The sequence below is a fragment of the Silene latifolia genome, unplaced genomic scaffold, assembly GCF_048544455.1.
Source record: "Silene latifolia isolate original U9 population unplaced genomic scaffold, ASM4854445v1 scaffold_222, whole genome shotgun sequence".
NCBI lineage: Eukaryota > Viridiplantae > Streptophyta > Magnoliopsida > Caryophyllales > Caryophyllaceae > Silene > Silene latifolia.
Genome location: NW_027413176.1, coordinates 33,599 through 50,490, shown reverse-complemented (window position 1 = coordinate 50,490; position 16,892 = coordinate 33,599). Strand labels below are relative to the sequence as shown.

The window sequence follows — 16,892 nt, the reverse complement described above, 5'->3', positions numbered from 1 at the left end:
TGTTCATCCCCCTTCTAAGAGAATCCTCTATATATGCTCCACAATAGAGAGGACCTCCTCTTAGAAGAAAGAGAGTGCTAAGAGGAAGTTAAATCCTCTCTATTGTACATGCTCTAAAGAATTTACTCCCTCCTATTCACCATTTTCTTCCCTATTTTCTTAAACGGATTATTCAGATTTTCTTCCCCTTTCCTTTTTTTTGGAAACTTTTATTCTTATTTTATTCATTCATCTCTCATATCACCAAACACCACTCAACTCACAATTCATTATTTAATTTCTATTTGTTCATTTCTCTTTCCTATCACCAAACCCCACTCAACTCACAATTCTTTATTTAATTCATAATTATTCATTTATCTCTCCTATCATCAAACCCCACACAACTCACAATTTCTATTTTATTCCCCTCCTAAAATCTTGTGCCCACAACAAAGGGGAACAAAATGGAGAATAGGAGGGAGTAGTTGACAAAAATAAAGCAGTATTTTATACTTGTAACAAACAAAAACAAAATAAAAACTTGAGTTTTCTCCATAAGCTATATGAAGTTTTCAAACTAAAATTAGGAGTTATGGAATTAAATTTTTTGGATGTGGCCAGTTAAAATTTGAGTTAATTATATAGTAGAGATTTTAGGAAGTTTTCAACTCAAACTTTCAAGTTTTCAATGTAAAGACATGAGCATTCAAGTAAAATCAATTATAGCTAAATTTTAGAATATTGAGTTTTAAGTTTAAAATCGGGAATTTTCAAGAGAAAACTCAAACCTAGCCACCTAGGTATTTGGCGATTTCGGCATCCGCGGTGAATCGTGACGACTATTAACAATCTTCATCTCTAGCTTTAGTTGGTTGCAGATATGGATTGAAGAGGTGATAAGGATGTGAATTGAAGAGGCAGCGGAGTGGTGGTAACGACGACGTGGGTTGTAGAGGCGATGGAGGAGTTGGCGTGAATTAGAAGTGCGTTGATGAAGGATTAGAATTGCAATGAGAACTGAGTATTTTGGGGTTCACTTTCTTTTAGGCTCTGTTTAGTAAACAGCGGATTAATATTAGCAGAAGCAGATTGTGAAAGCAGATTATGGTGCTGTTTGGCCGGGTTTATGTGAAAGAGTTTTTACTTCTTAAAAGGAGTTTTTTCATAAACTACTTTTTGGAAAAGTTGTAGTTGTTTGGCCTAACTTTTGTAAAAACAGTTTCTTAAGAAATTGATGTGTTTGGCATACTTCCTATTTTCCAATTTTTTTCCTTTTAAACTAACATTATTAATAACAACATCTTTTGAATAAGAAAGCTTGGGTTAAGAAAATCAAAATCAAAAGCAAAATACATCACCATAATTATTCAACATCCCTTTGACGATTTTAATTAATTTTATCACCGAAAAATTAAAATTAATAATCGCAGAATGGTTGACATTAGTAGAACCTAAGTAACATGATAATCAAAGAAGATTATGATTATTGAAGAATTAACAATACGGATTAACCAAAAATAATTAAAGGAGTAAATGATTACATGGTATTATAGAGAAAATAATTAAAGAAGCAGATCAACAGATTTGAAAGGAGAGAAAAATTGAGTTCGATAACAATGAAATATAAGGGTATAAGAAAGGGGTTTGTTAGATATTAATGGCGGTAAAAAAAAAAATTGGTTTTGGCGCTCAAGAATATTTGTGGAATCGTGGGAAACAGAAGCAGAAGCAGCAATTTAGTGCTTCTATTTCTAGTGGCTTTTTTGTAGGTTTTGACTTTTTAAAAGTAGTTTTACAATCTCCAAAAATATAGTGTTTGGCCAAATTTCTCCTTTTATATTTACAAAAACACTTTTTAAACTTGGCCAAACACCCCCTATAATTAGCAGATTTTGTTGACAGGTTTAACTAGTATATTCGATTAGCAGATTTTGTTAAAGGTGTTTGGTAAGTAGCAGATTTAAATTAGCAGATTATCTCAATCTTTTGTAAAATGACAAGTAAGTACATGAATTAACTATGGAATAAAGGAAAGGTTATATTTTTCTAAGGGTAAAAATGTGAATTTACTTTTTTTTCCCAATCTACTCTTAGAATATGCTGAGGGGAGCAGCATATTGTAAAATAGTAGATTCGGCCCCAATCTACTATCCCAATATGCTGTTTACCAAACACCCTAAATAGCATATTGACCAGTCAAATATGCTAAAAGTCTCAAATATGCTATTTTTTTGTCAATCCGCTGTTTACCAAACACCCCCTTAATTTCGTTTTGAAATAACCTCCTTTAATGAACTACTCTTTTCTATTGGGTCCGTCCTATGCTATAAAACACGATTTTATAGGAAAGTTACTGTAACACAAATTCCTGTAATGGAAGTATGGAACGGAACTGTGGAAGTGGGAATGGATGGGGTCGTGCCTTGGACCAAAACAGGCACGACACGGGCACGTGGGTGGATTGTGTGAGTCATGTTGCATTGTGCTTAATATCAAATTATAGGCCTTGGCACGGCCCAAGCAAGATGGCATAGTGGGCTAGGTCTTGTCAACCCACAAATGTTGCTTTTCTTTTTGGATTTTGAGCATGCTAGCCCACCAACTAAAGAATACTCTGTTTTTTACATGTTTATGGAGGCGTCTAGTGTGCCAGCCTTCCGTTGGAGCCCGTTAGCTGTTAGTGTGTCAGGCATAGATGGGCCGTGTCGTGTTGAGCCTAGACACTGATTTTTTATTGAAATATTTGCTTTGGCACGTCACGTAGCTCATGGCTTGTCATACCATGTTGGATCGTGCTAACTGTTAATCCTGTATCGTGTTAAAATGGGACATGGTTATGATGGGGCATGTTTGGTTAACTCTTAAAATAGATTGGGATCAATGTTTGGTTATAGGATTTTGAAATGTAGTTAGGAACCTAATGTATTATAATTCTACCTCAATCTCGTAGAATCTCAAACTCACCTTCTCTTATAGGTATCATACTTCATTCCATTATACTACAAACCAACCAAACAAAAACAAGAAAGTGTGAATTTACAGCCCATATCCCTATAATATAATATTTCAATCCATCTCATCGTATTATATTGCACCAAATTACACCTAATGTCAAATAAGTTTGACAAAGCATCCTTGGTTAAGTCACAAACGCAAACCTAGTGTATTGGAGCAAGAGTTGAATTAGTATTGTCTACATTGTCTACATTTCTACAAAAAGTAACCCAAGAATAAATTTACCCATACTCTAATATCCTCGTAAATAATGCCACCCAACAATCCAACATCATTATCATCAAGTATTCAAGTGGTTGCCCATAAACCCAAACACCAACTTAATGGTAAGTAACAACCCTACTAGCTTAACTCTCCACATCACATTTTTGAGCTAGAACACTTTTAAGCTACAAACTTCCCCAATGGTTAAGCTATATAGAGCATCTCCAATGGTTGAGAAAAAGGATTAGCTTGCAATTTCTTAAAATTGCAAGCTAGTAGCTCAACCATTGGAGTAGTCCAAATAGATTAGCTTTGCTCAAAAAAAATTGAGCTAGTAGCTCCATGAAGCTACTTGCTTAAATGGACCCACAAAAAAACATAACCAATAGGAAAATAGTTGTCTCATTTATAATGTTTTAATTTTATATTTAGAAATTAAAAATTGAATAAAAAAAATAGGAGAGTGTGTTAGGTGGGTCACATAAAGCTAGTGGGAAATCGACTTCACCGTTGGAGTAAGTTGTAGCTTGAAATGGTTGTAGCTCAAAAAAATGATGTGGCAAAGGTAAGCTAGTACCAACTAGCTTACCATTGTGGATGCTCTAAGAGTTGTTGCTTAAATTGACTAATATACATTTATTTAATTGGCACATATATCTTTGTGGGTCCATTTGAGCTACTAGCTTCATGAGCTAGTTGCTCAAACTAAGCCAGTTCATGTGAAACTCTCCAATGGTTGAGCAACTAGCTTAAAATTTTTAGAATTTGCAAGCAAGTCATTTTGTTCAACACAAAATCACATTATAAACGGCACATATCCGTCTATAACTAAAGACGGGTCAAATACAATACTACATTGTTAATAGGACAAGCAACAAGTGGGATATTGGGGCCAAAAATGTCACCACTTTCAAGCTATTTGAACCGTCTTTAACTATAGACGGATATATCCGTCTATAGCAAGACTAGCTGTATAAATTATTCCTTCCCTTCTCATTAGACCTGATAAAATTGACCCGAATCGAACCCGATATCCAAACTCAATACCCCAACTTGACCCGATCCTGAATTGACCCGACTTGATCTTTTATTGTTGTAAAATAAGTATTATCTACATATAATTTGGGGATATTATCTCATGTACCCCTGAACTTTTTCGTTTTCTAAGGTGTACCCCTCGTTTTTCACAAAAAAACTGTGACTAACAATAATTCTCTGTTATGAGTTCAGAAAGCGGTACTTTTTTTCTCAAACCAATTATCTCGTCAAGTCCTTGAATTTGAAAAAAAAAAAATTACCGCTCTTTGAACTCGTAGCCGGTCGTTATGGTTGGTCAAAACTTTTTTAACGAATAAACTTTGACCGACCATAATTGTCGACTACGAGTTAAGACGTCGGTGAATTCTTTTTCAAATTGAAGACCTCTTAAAGACGGTCAATTTGAAAAAAAATATTTCTCGTATTCTGAATTTATAGCCAAGAGTTATTGACGGTTAAAGTTTTTTTTGCAAAAAAAGAGAGGAACATATTAGAAAATGAAAAAATTGAGGGGTATACGAGAGAATATCCCTATAATTTGATAATAGTTGACCCAAAACTCACCCGAACTAGAAACAACCCAAGCCGAAATCTACAGACAAAAAAATGGCCCGATCCGAAATTAAGCCACCCGAGCCCGATCCAATTGACCCGTTTATCAGGTCCACTTATGAGTTATGACCATAATATACATTTTCAAATTGCTAATGTCTCCTAATGTCTCCACTCTCCATTCATCTCCCAAAAAAAGATTGACCCCTTCAAAATAGCATGTAATAATCCTATTATTAAATTTCCAAATTGCTTAAACAAAATTAATTAATTATTTTAATTATAAAATTAATAATGAGGCGTGCAGCATGATATAGGAATCTCCCTCCTTTCAAATCTGAAAAGAAATCCAACGGCCCACATCCCTTCAAATTCCACCCTGTCACCAATCACACATCCCCCTTTTCCTCCCTCATTAAAAACCCCCAAATCAATTTCATTTCAATCCATTTCACAACCCTAATTTCCCCAATCAAATCTCAAATCACCACAAAAAATCCCTAAAAATGGCACGAGAAGAATCCGTATACATGGCGAAACTCGCTGAACAAGCCGAACGTTACGAAGAAATGGTAACATTCATGGAAAAAGTCGTCACCGCCGCAACAACAACCGCCGGCGACGAACTTTCCGTCGAAGAACGGAACCTCCTTTCCGTCGCATACAAGAACGTCATCGGCGCACGTCGTGCTTCGTGGCGCATTATCTCATCGATTGAACAGAAGGAGGAGTCTCGCGGCAACGATGATCACGTTGCCGCGATTAAAGACTATCGGTCTCGTATCGAGACCGAACTTTCTGGAATTTGTGATGGGATATTGAAATTGTTGGATGATAAGTTGATTCCTGCTGCAGGAAATGGTGATTCTAAGGTGTTTTATTTGAAGATGAAGGGTGATTATCATAGGTATTTGGCTGAGTTTAAGACTGGTTCTGATCGTAAGGAGGCCGCCGAGAGCACTCTTACTGCTTATAAGGCTGCTCAGGTATCGTATTCTTTTGCAGATCTCGGTTTGTTTACGGTTTTATTCTTTAGCGACGAGTATTTTAATCAAACGTATGGAATTTGTTGAATAGAAGAATAGGATGCAGTATAACGTATTTGATTAGATCTGAATTTGTTTCTTTATGTTATATGTTCCGTTACGTAGCTATTTGTTTACGTTTTTATTCTTTGTGACGAGTATTTTAATAAAACGTACGGAATTAGTTGATTTGGAGGGAGTATTTGATTAGATCTGTTGGTTTATTGGGTAATGATTTTGGGTTGAAATTTGTTTATGTTATAGGTCCAATTATTTAGCTGGTTATTTACGATTTTATTTTTCTCGGAGGAGTATTTTAATCAAACGTAAAGAATTAGTTGACCGGAGGAAGTATTTGATTAGATCTGTTGGTTTTATGGATGTGATTTTGGGCTAAAGTTTGTGTCTAAGTTTTTTTTTTTTTTTTTTTTTTTTTTTTTGGTGAGGAGTGTTTTAATCAAAGTTGAAAACTATAGGAGGGGGTAAATGATTAGATCTGTTGTTTTTTGGTGGGACTTTGTTTGATCTGTTGTGTGTGATGTTTGTTTGAGCTATCTTATTGATAGTCTCTTTCAGCCTTTCATGTCTTTTCTGATATTCCCGTCTCACAATCCCTTAAGATGTCTCAGTCATTTGTTTACCTTTTATGTTCATTGTGAGGGGTATTTTAATCAAAGGGTAAACAAACGATTAAGACGGAGGGAATATATGGTAGCCATTTGCATTTGTAATCCATGTAAGCAAAATATTAGTCTTTGTCTGTGAGAGGGGAAGGAGAAAGGTTGGATATAAGACCCGAATGACAAGATCCTTAGCCTTGCTGTCACGAATTTGTTGATTTGGTCTTGATTTCTATCTTCTCTGGATTTGTAGCACTACCCGTTTACCGCATCCCAAAATAGTCTTTTGACTTTGGTTATTAACTTTGATCATTAATCTCTCTAGATATATGTAAAGTATATTGTGATATTTATCATGCTTGATTATTCCAAACTTATTTTCATATTATTTAACAAGAAAAGTTGTAACTACGTATGTTAAGAAAAAAAATAGCAACCAAAGATGACTAAGTAAAGATTAGGAGGACAAAGATGGAAGGAGTATAATTTTATGGTGCAAGGAGAGTTTTTTTTTTTTTTTTGCATTAAATTTTGTGAGTTGAAATTTCGGACACATTATTTGTATTTTGATTGACAAAGTAATGAGTATGTGGTATGTCATTTGTAATTTTGTATGATTTGACTTATGGTGTGTTTGGGAACCAAGATTGTATTCTCAAATTTAGATTTGGACCAATTTGCATGTTTGGCAAACCTATTGGAATCCCTCCCAAATCTAAGTAAGGCTAAAATAAACCCATTTGAAATCCACTCCCTAACCCCCTCATTTCAAAATCTTTATTTCACTTTGCTAAATTGAAAATGAGGCATTTCAAATTAAATTCTTGTTGCCAAACACTCTCTTAATGATATTTGTATGTCATGAAGCATGACGAGGTTTGATCTGCTATTATTTGAGGAGAAGTTTTGAATCCTTCTGTGTCAATGTTACGAAGAATAATTTTTTAGGTGCATTTTACCGTGGATTTACCAGTTCGTGTGTCATAAATTTCTGATTTCTGTTTTCATTGCTTTTATGGTATAAGAAATGAATAATATGTAGATTTGAAGCAATAGAGATGTTAGTACTCTACATTTAGGCTCTTATTGTCGTTTTGGCGAAACATTGTGGAATATTTATTTGCTGATTCCATATGTCCCTTTATTTGGGGAAGGCATAATGCCGCTAATAAAAGTGCCTGCGCCACGAACTTCATTAGTGCATGAAGACTCTTCTAGTTACTTTACCATTGTCAGGCGTTAGGTAAAATAACAGTGGAAATAGAAATCCCCTTTATTTATTGGTGATATCTGAAGGTTTCATATGTACTCGTGGTCGTAGGAATTATAGGAGTTTTACATATTATGATTTCAGTATACCGAGCGTATGAGTCTAGTTTGCTGTTTTTTGTTCCTTTGTAGATTGATTGATCTAGTTTGGTTCTTTTTTCTCCCCCTCCTTGTATTGGCTGATTTATACTGAGCTCTTATTTTGTTTAGGATTTGTCGTGTGAGCTCAGGTGGATTGTTCTTAATATACTGCCGAACGAGCTAATAGCTTCTGTATATTTGTAGATGTTTATGTGCTGCAGCCATAATTTCTTGACTTGTTAATGAACTTGTGAAAAATAATATGGGACCTTGTTTCAATTGTTTGACATTTTTAACTGAAAAGGAGTTTTGACATTCATTTTTCTCATGTTTATTTGTTATCCTTCTTTTTTTCTTCAGGATATTGCCAACTCTGAGCTCGCTCCAACTCATCCTATTAGGCTAGGATTGGCTCTGAACTTCTCTGTGTTCTACTATGAGATTTTGAACTCACCTGACAGGGCTTGCAGCCTCGCCAAACAGGTAACATGTCATTTTTAGTTGGACGTTTCTTATGTAATTTCAGTCTCGGCCAGCTGTAATCGTATAACTTTGTCATGCATTCACACCATATCATGGAGTACAAAAAACTTTGATGAGACTGTCGTATACTCCGTGCACTAGACCAAGTCCAACCCATTGACCTTATCATCGAACTCAAAAACTAATATGAGATTGTGATATATGTGAGAGTTACCCATTAGCCGTAGAACCATATAAAGAGTTGGGAGTTGGTCTCACATATACTTGACTCGGCCATAATTAAATAAGAACCTATATTAAATTGCGGGGTTGAGATCATCTCATACAAGACTCCCTATTTATTTAATTCTTCTCTGTTGTGTAGGCATTTGATGAAGCTATTGCTGAGTTAGACACCCTAGGAGAGGAGTCATACAAGGACAGCACTTTGATCATGCAACTTCTTCGTGACAATCTCACTTTGTGGACATCAGACATGCAGGTCGGTACATCCGCTCATATTTCTGATGACTGATATTTCTTGTTTGTGTTTCCTAGCTATGTAGCCTATAAATCGTCTTTGTTCGAGTAGGACCTGACTATTATATTAAAATTGCAAAATGCAGGATGATGGTGATGAAATCAAAGAGGCATCCAAGCCTGATGAAGAACAGAAGTAAGAATGACTTGCGGCCCATTAAGATTGATGTAGGCCTAAACTTCTCCATGGCGATTTTAAAATGGAGAAGGGTGCTTGTTTATGATTTTTTTTTTTATTTTTATTTTTTTAGATTTTTCTCATTCTGAATAAGAATGCTTAATTCAACCTTGGTACTATTTTTATTCTTATCATTTCATATGACATCTAATATGACAATTATGTCATTCTAAATTCAATGATTTCGTGTTCATGTTCTATGTTATTTGTTGATTGTTCGTTATGTTGAGGCCCTAACCGCTTCACAGTCTGTGGAATGGATTGAGCCCTAAAATGGAGTAGTGGTGCTTGTGAGCTAAGTCTTGTGTAGTTACACAGTCTACATCTTTAACGCCGTCCTGTTTTGCATTTAGATCCTCGAGTAAGTCTTCAATGAGTGAATTTTCAAAGATATATGGACGGTAGGTCAGTTTGCATTAAAGATCCTCGATTAATCTTCAAGGAGTCTTTAAGTTTTCTCTGCAACTGACCTTTCAAAGATATAGTGATTGTAGATTCATAGGTATGTGACCATCTGTCGAGTGTCGACAGTCGTTTTCTTACATTACCTGCTTTAAAGGGTTGAAAAATAAAATAAGTCTCACGTGAAGTACAGGGATACTTTTGAGTTTTCGTCGTCTGAAACAACGTGATTGCCTGCCTCTTGCATTTCGTCGTCTGAAACAACGTGAAGTTGGACATGACTACACGAGGAAGCATCAGCGGCACTGCCGGCGTGGACATCTGTGGATGGTTTGTGATTTCATTACCATGATTTACGCTTTGTTTGGTTGTTTGATTTGGTGACCAGTTGAGTAGTTGACCACCCTCGCTTAAACCGTCTCCTTTATCTGTCCCTTTCTCACCAATTATCGTCCGATAGAAAACACAATATTAACTGGCTAGCTAGTGAAGTTTTCTGCTTGCCGACAACCATTAAGAGATACAATATCCATCTCGGCTATTTGTTTACATATTCTATTTTGGCTATCACTTACACTTAGGTTGTTATCCATTAAACAATGTTTTGTGGACTGACCTGGCAAATGGGTCTTTGGGTCGGTTTACTTCGGGTAGGGTTATTTTCGGGTCAACAATTTATCGGGTCAGATAGCTTCGGTTCGGGTCGTTCTAAATCATTTGGTTCATGATTTTGCATAATTAAATCATTTCGGTCATCTTGGGTCAATCTGGTCATTTCGGATTGGGTCATTTTCGGATTTCGGGTCGGATCAGTTTTACCGGGCCTAGATCAATGTGATGACCTGGATGGATTATGACATATTCCAAGTTTTATAGACCTTATGTTTACACTTATCTTATCGTCCACAAGCCCACTACAATGTATCTTATCGTGCATACGGCAAAATACTTTCATCACGCGATGATTGGAACCATGGTTTAGTGTCTCCGGACATAAAAAATTTTCCATTTCTCTAATATTTGTGACCAGTGTTTTATTGAAATGAAAAGAAAACAGAAAAGTAGGTAGGTCAGTTAAATTTTATGGACCTTATGTGAAGTATTAGAGCATCTCCAATAGTCAGTTACAATACATTGTAGCTTGGTTTGACACATCAATTTTTAAAGATACCCGGCTTTCTGGCAACATACGGCTTCAATGGCAACTACAACATATTATAGCTTATATGGGTCCCATCGCCCACGTACGTGCTTTCATCCAATGAAAATTTACCTTTTATTTTTTTCCTAAAGCAAGCATGTAGCTTGGTAGAGCTACCATGCTTGCAAGCTACATCTCAATTTTCCATCTCCAATTATACGCTACATACTTATTATTTTGCAAAAATTGCAAGCAGATCCTTATAGAGAACCATTGGATATGGTCTTAGATAAACCGCCAAGTCATATGCATCTAGACTAGAAGACATGTGTTGAAATACTATTGGGGTTGATGCTTTCACCATTGTCACATACTCCCATTACATTAGTATGCTATTGTAGATTTTGGCCAAATTCTGAAGCGCGCACAGATTTATTTTTAGTCTCATTTCCTAAAAGTCCTATATTATGATGAGTTTCTTATAAACAGAATAAGATTTTTTAGTGAGACTTGGGTTGTTACCCGCTTACCAAAACAAATGCATAAAGAAAATTTGATCACAAGGTTTATGGAAAATTGAAGTAGAAAACATGGTAAAATCTTGGTTTATTTAAATTTAATTCATCACTACGTTTTCATAGTACTATGAGATATTCATTTCTGAATTTTTCATTTTAAGTGTCCAACTATATGTTGAAAAAACCGTTTTTTACTAAAATAATTATGGATTGAAAATAGACTAATGGTAAAGATGTATGCATTCATAAATAGTGTATTTATCCAATTAGGTATATCGTGTGCATTAAAACTTGTGAGAAACTGCTAATTGTAAATTTTTTTGTTCAAAATTTACTCAAGTCTTCTGTCTCTCCTTGGGATAAAAGGGTGTTCATATGACTACTATAAATATAGAGGAAGAGAGAATTCGAACATACGATTCATTGTCTACAAAACCTTCTTAATTACAAGACTAAAAAATTTCCGATAATTACTCATTACTCATGTATACTTCTTCTAACTGTATTAAACTTCTAACTTTTACAGTAGTATTTTAAAAAACGGTTTTTCTAGCCTATGCCCACTAGGCATAGGATAAGAAAACAAAAATGAAAAGAATTAATTGATGTTTTTATGGGAAATTGGAATATCCTATTACTTTTACTTTTCTTTACAATAAATACATTTAATTTTTTCCATTTTTGTTTTCTTATCCTATGCCTAGTGGGCAGAGGTTAGAAAAACTCTTTAAAAAATGAATGAAGAAGTGTGCACATAGCCACATACCCTTTAAAAAACGAAGAAAGAAAACAAAACTTGTTCAACTGAAATGCTATAGGATTGGTGGAATATAAAGGCTATCCTTTTACTGCGAAACAATTGAAAAAGACACGTAAAAACAATGACAGGTCCTGCAAAAACTACCAAATATACTGACAGAGAATCCATAAAGCTCTTTAATCATAAACTTCAACACCAAAATGGAGTCCTTCTCATGCTCCTTCCCCAAAAAGCCTGTTTAACCACTTCCACCATTATCCTCTCCATGCCATCTCTGTGTTGGACTCCATCTTTAAACGATCCAACGGTCCGAATTTTAAGCGATGAGGATGATCGGAGATATTATATGAATCTATTAGAGAAAATAGATGACAATGGAGAGAAAGAAAACGGAGATCATCCTGTAACCAGTGGCGTCTAATACCCCGGGTGACCACGGGCGTCGGAACCGGGCCTCCAGTTTTGGCCACTAAATTTATAAGTTTTACTGATAAACTTGAATACAAACCTCGACGTGTACTACACTTATACATTCATATTTAGGGTCTCATTTTTTTATGGCACACCGGGCATCCATTTGCTTTAAGACGTAGACGCCCTTGCCTATAACGGTCAATCTCTTTTTACATCCGTCTTACGAATAAGACGGGTAAAATAACAATTCACTTGGATGGATTTCTGGGACAGGTTTTTTTGTTAATTACTGGGCATTTTATTTTTGCCTTATCTATCTTATTTGATCTATTTTAAATTTAAAACGATACGCAATTACATTGCGCCTAGATACTGCTTACCATAGCAGAAAATTACATTCAGAAACAAACACATCAAGCTTTTGCAAAGCAAAACGCTACTACATGAGTAGGCCACAGAGCCCCATGATGGAACAGTACTCTGTTTGTTCTCTTTCCTTTTGTTTCTTTTTGTCCTACTTTTCCTATTTACAAGGTGCTCTTCTTTGACTGGAAGTTTGGAGCTCAAGAAAAATCAATGATTTCAGAAGCCTAAATCTGGTAAATACAATCAACTACTAGTTTTTCCTGTTTATAGCTACTTGAAATAAATCTACATGATACTGTCACAAGTCCAATAGAAGCAAATTCGACAAAAGACGCCGGGAATTATATTAACTCACAGACGCTTTCGCCCAAAATCGAGTCAATCAGAAGCCTCAACTCACAAGTATATGAGTCACAGTATTTCAACCCGAAAATTACGACAAAAAATAAATAAAAAAGGAAGATAGTAGAGATCCATTCCAAGTACATGAACTGAAAAAGATATTGATAAGGAAAGAAATGATGGTGAGAAGAAAACTTCAACAACATGAAGAGAAGGTGACATGCTTTAGCCAATAAGCAGGTCACACAGTTAAGGATGATAATATATTCAAATGCTTTAAATAATCGAAACACAATACAATATTATATCAAGATTTGGACAAATAATTAAATAAACACAAATGCAAGGATGATTATGACAATCAAGTAAAATATGAGGATTAAGCAAGTAAGTCGCCCTACTTGTTCCTGATATTACTCGGCTGCACATGCACAAGAACCGAAAACTAATGGACTTCTTCTACTCAACTCTAGAACAGACGCATCGTTTTTAAATAATCAAAACATTAGCGAGAATTCACGATGCTAGATGTTCCTACACCAAAATGTAAGTCAATTTTTCGGGTTTATAATAGTAACCCTGAGCACTCTGATCAAGTGATCGGAAGTTGCCCTGGCTTTTATACAGAGATCTTGGGTTTGGGATCATAAGAATGTTAAACCGCTCTAATGGTCCTACCAGATTCGCGTTTTGGAAAAGACCAGATATTTAATACAGTACACAAAAAAGGGTTCAGTAACCATATAAAAAGTCGAAACATGATGTAGGGGAAAAGAGTGGCAGCATCAAGCAGCCACTCGTAGAGAATAGAATACAAAAGAATACACAAGAATTGCAGTATAAGATACTCCGTAGCTAATTACGTAGATAACTTAATATTTCAAAAGGCGTGTTTATCAGAATTCCAACACGAAGCGAAGCAAGGAAAGAAGATTACAAAAGACACAGGAAATCAAGCATGCTTGAAGGAGGTAGACTACATGTAAGCTTAAAAGACTACAGAGTAACTATTTTCTTTATCAAATGAGTATGAATTCCTTTCCCAAAGGAGTATGAATTATGCAATTGATCACAATTCCGACTAAAGTTTCCCTATCCTTTGTCTCGGTCATTAAGCTAAGCAGCAAGATAAACGCTCAAGAGGACTTCTCAGTTCTCAACATGAAAAATAGTAATAGCCGCGGTTCAATGGTTCTCCAAACAAAGAATATGTGGGGAAAATGGTGAACCACAAACCTCACGTTTAATATTTTCACGACTGAAAGTCATCAAGACCGGTCAGTCCTCCTGACAAAGCAACGAAATGCTTCTCAATGGTGGACAATCGACACAGGATTGTGACTTCCTAAAGCACCAAGAAAGTTCGACAAACACTCAATCTATCATTTCAAGACCCCTTACACATTTTGTAACGACTTTCACGAAACGAGGTGTAATTAATACACACGATCATATCTTCACTTTCGGGGAGTACGAGAACTTCACTAAAAACCCCATTTCCTCCAACTCAATCATAACAAAATTATACACAAGATACGCAAAGAATCGAAAGGTCCAACATTACCAAACAAGCTAACACACTAATCATAAGAGAACATCATTAAAAAGTTAGCATCTTTTAACATCACTAACTCCACAAACATATCATCAAACAATCAAATTCAATTACTCAAATTAGCACATACATGTCACCTTTCTTAACAATTGATTCCACAAACATAGAATCAACTCATTTTTGGATTAGACTTGATTAAGACCATCTCTATTTTAATCGGGTGTGAGAATCGTCTTAATTTTAAATGGTGTCGAATAAGAATTGGTGCTTCTTTTTGGACCAACACAAACAAATTGCATAAATAAAATAATTAAATTAAGACATAATCCATAAAAATTGTACATTACCTCTTTAAATTAAGTTTCCATACATGTGTAATCATCGTCCTTAAAATCAAATTCAAATTAACTAAAAAACACTAAAACTAAAATTAATCCTTGATTTTAACCTTTTTTCAACTAAAAAAACATCATAAATTCATAATCTTTCTAAATTTCTCCCCCAAATTTACAAAAGATCATCCAAATTAATTACGTCTTTCTCTATATATGCCAAAAAACAATAATTTTATCCTAAATTAATACCTTGATTGATTGATCATTTAGGGCTAGCAACACCGGGAAAAGTCGGCGACAACGGTAAAATCAACTTAGGAGACGAAAGCGAGCACGGTGACGAAGGCGAAACAGTTGCAAACATCGGCGGAAGATTCTCGATATTTTCCGGCGCCGGGAAATTAATTCCGGTAGAATTATTAACAGCGGAGTGAAAAAACCTCATGTATGCGGAGATCGGAGACTCCGCCGCCGCGTGACACGTAGGCAATGGCGGAAGCGGAGACATTTGACCTAAACCCGACCCGGACCCGAACCCGGAGGTGGATACGGATGTTAGCGGAGCGAGAGGAGGTGGACGGATGCGCTGGAGACGCGCGCTGTTTGGTTTAGGAGTCGGCGCGTGGAGATGAGGCGCGTGAGGGTGGGAGTTTGGGTTGGGTTGCGCGTGGGCGGGTGAACCGGTGAGTTTTTGGACGACGTCACGGAAGTCGGATTTGGAGATGTTGTAGACCGGAGGTTGTTGGACCGGTGGAGGATGGACCGGCGGTTCGGAAGGGCGGTTAGTGGGTTTGGTGATTTTGTGGGAGAGTTTGTTGAGGTGGGTCAGGTGGCGGAGGAATTGGTCCCGGTTGTTATTATTCGGGTTCGGGTTGTTATTCGGGTTTGAGTTTGGGTTGGGATTGTGGTTGTTGTCGGTGGATGGGTCGGAGTCGGGGGGTGTGGGGTGAGTGTTCATGGTATTCGGGTCGGGTCGGGTGTGAGGATTAGGGTTAGAGGAGGGGAAGGTGGATTGGTGGTGGTGATGATTTGGTGAAAAGATGAGAAGATATGAGTGGAGTGGAAGGAGGATTGGAACGTTTTAAAAGGAGAGTGTTGGGTTGGTTTTATAGTGGTCATGTTTGGTCTAAAAGGTGTTTGTAATAAATATCGCGTACTAAACACCAAGTACGAGACCCTAATTTAATCTCCAAAGTGTTTTGAACTTATCCCCTGTTCTTTTGGATTTAATTTCAGTTCTAATAAGTTCAGCTTCATTCAGTTCAGTTCAGTTCAGCTCAGTTCAGTTCAGTTCAGTTCAGATCAGTTTAGTTCAGTTCAGTTCATATTAGTTTATTTCAACATTACTATTATTATTCTTATTGATATCATTATTATTTTTATATTAATGTATTTACTATTATTATTATTATTATTATTATTATTTTATTTATTATATTACTATTATATTTATTAATAATTAATTCCTATTGTTTATATTATTATATTTATATTTAATACATTTATTATTATTATTATTATTATATTATATTATATTTATTATTTTATTAATATACTCATTATTATTAATATTATTAATCACATATTTATTATTATTATTATTATATTTAATATTATTATGTTAATAAGTTATTATATTAGACCTATTATTATTATTATTATATTATTATTATTTATTTTTTAGTTATTATTATTAATATATTATATTATTAATAATAATGTTATCATTTATATTACTAATATATTATTATTATTATTATTACTATATTTATTATTATATTAATATTTTATCTTTTATATATCTTATTAGATTATTATTATTAGATTATATTAATATATGATTATTAATGAATAATATTATAATAATATTTATTATTATTATTGGTATTATTTTTATTTTTATTATTATTATTATTATTATTATTATTATAATCTTTTTATTATTATTTCATTCGATTCGAATCGATTCGATTCTGTTGATTCAAATCCATTAAGTTCGATTCGATTGATTCGGCTCCATTCATTCGATTGATTCGATTCAGACAATTTCAGTCCAAAAGAACAGGGCCTTAAAGGGTCGGTTTTGCTAAACA

At 35.1% G+C, this 16,892-nt stretch overlaps 1 protein-coding gene across 1 annotated transcript; it reads left to right on the top strand.

The window, feature by feature from the left end:
* The first annotated feature begins 5,140 nt into the window (after window positions 1-5,140).
* LOC141638887 (14-3-3 protein 2-like) lies at window positions 5,141-9,164 on the top strand. Its single transcript, XM_074448074.1, has 4 exons — window positions 5,141-5,777; window positions 8,147-8,269; window positions 8,634-8,750; window positions 8,875-9,164. Exons 1-4 carry the CDS (start codon window positions 5,298-5,300, stop codon window positions 8,926-8,928), a joined length of 774 nt encoding a protein of 257 aa, XP_074304175.1. The 5' UTR covers window positions 5,141-5,297; the 3' UTR covers window positions 8,929-9,164.
* The last annotated feature ends 7,728 nt before the right edge of the window (window positions 9,165-16,892 follow it).

What these genes read in the sequence shown, in the direction of transcription:
- LOC141638887 (XM_074448074.1), top strand. Translation starts at nt 5,298, where the DNA reads ATGGCACGAGAAGAATCCGTATACATGGCGAAACTCGCTGAACAAGCC. An exon ending in CTGCTTATAAGGCTGCTCAG is followed by an intron (nt 5,778 to 8,146) that starts GTATCGTATTCT and finishes TTTTTTCTTCAG; the next exon opens with GATATTGCCAACTCTGAGCT. An exon ending in TGTGGACATCAGACATGCAG is followed by an intron (nt 8,751 to 8,874) that starts GTCGGTACATCC and finishes TGCAAAATGCAG; the next exon opens with GATGATGGTGATGAAATCAA.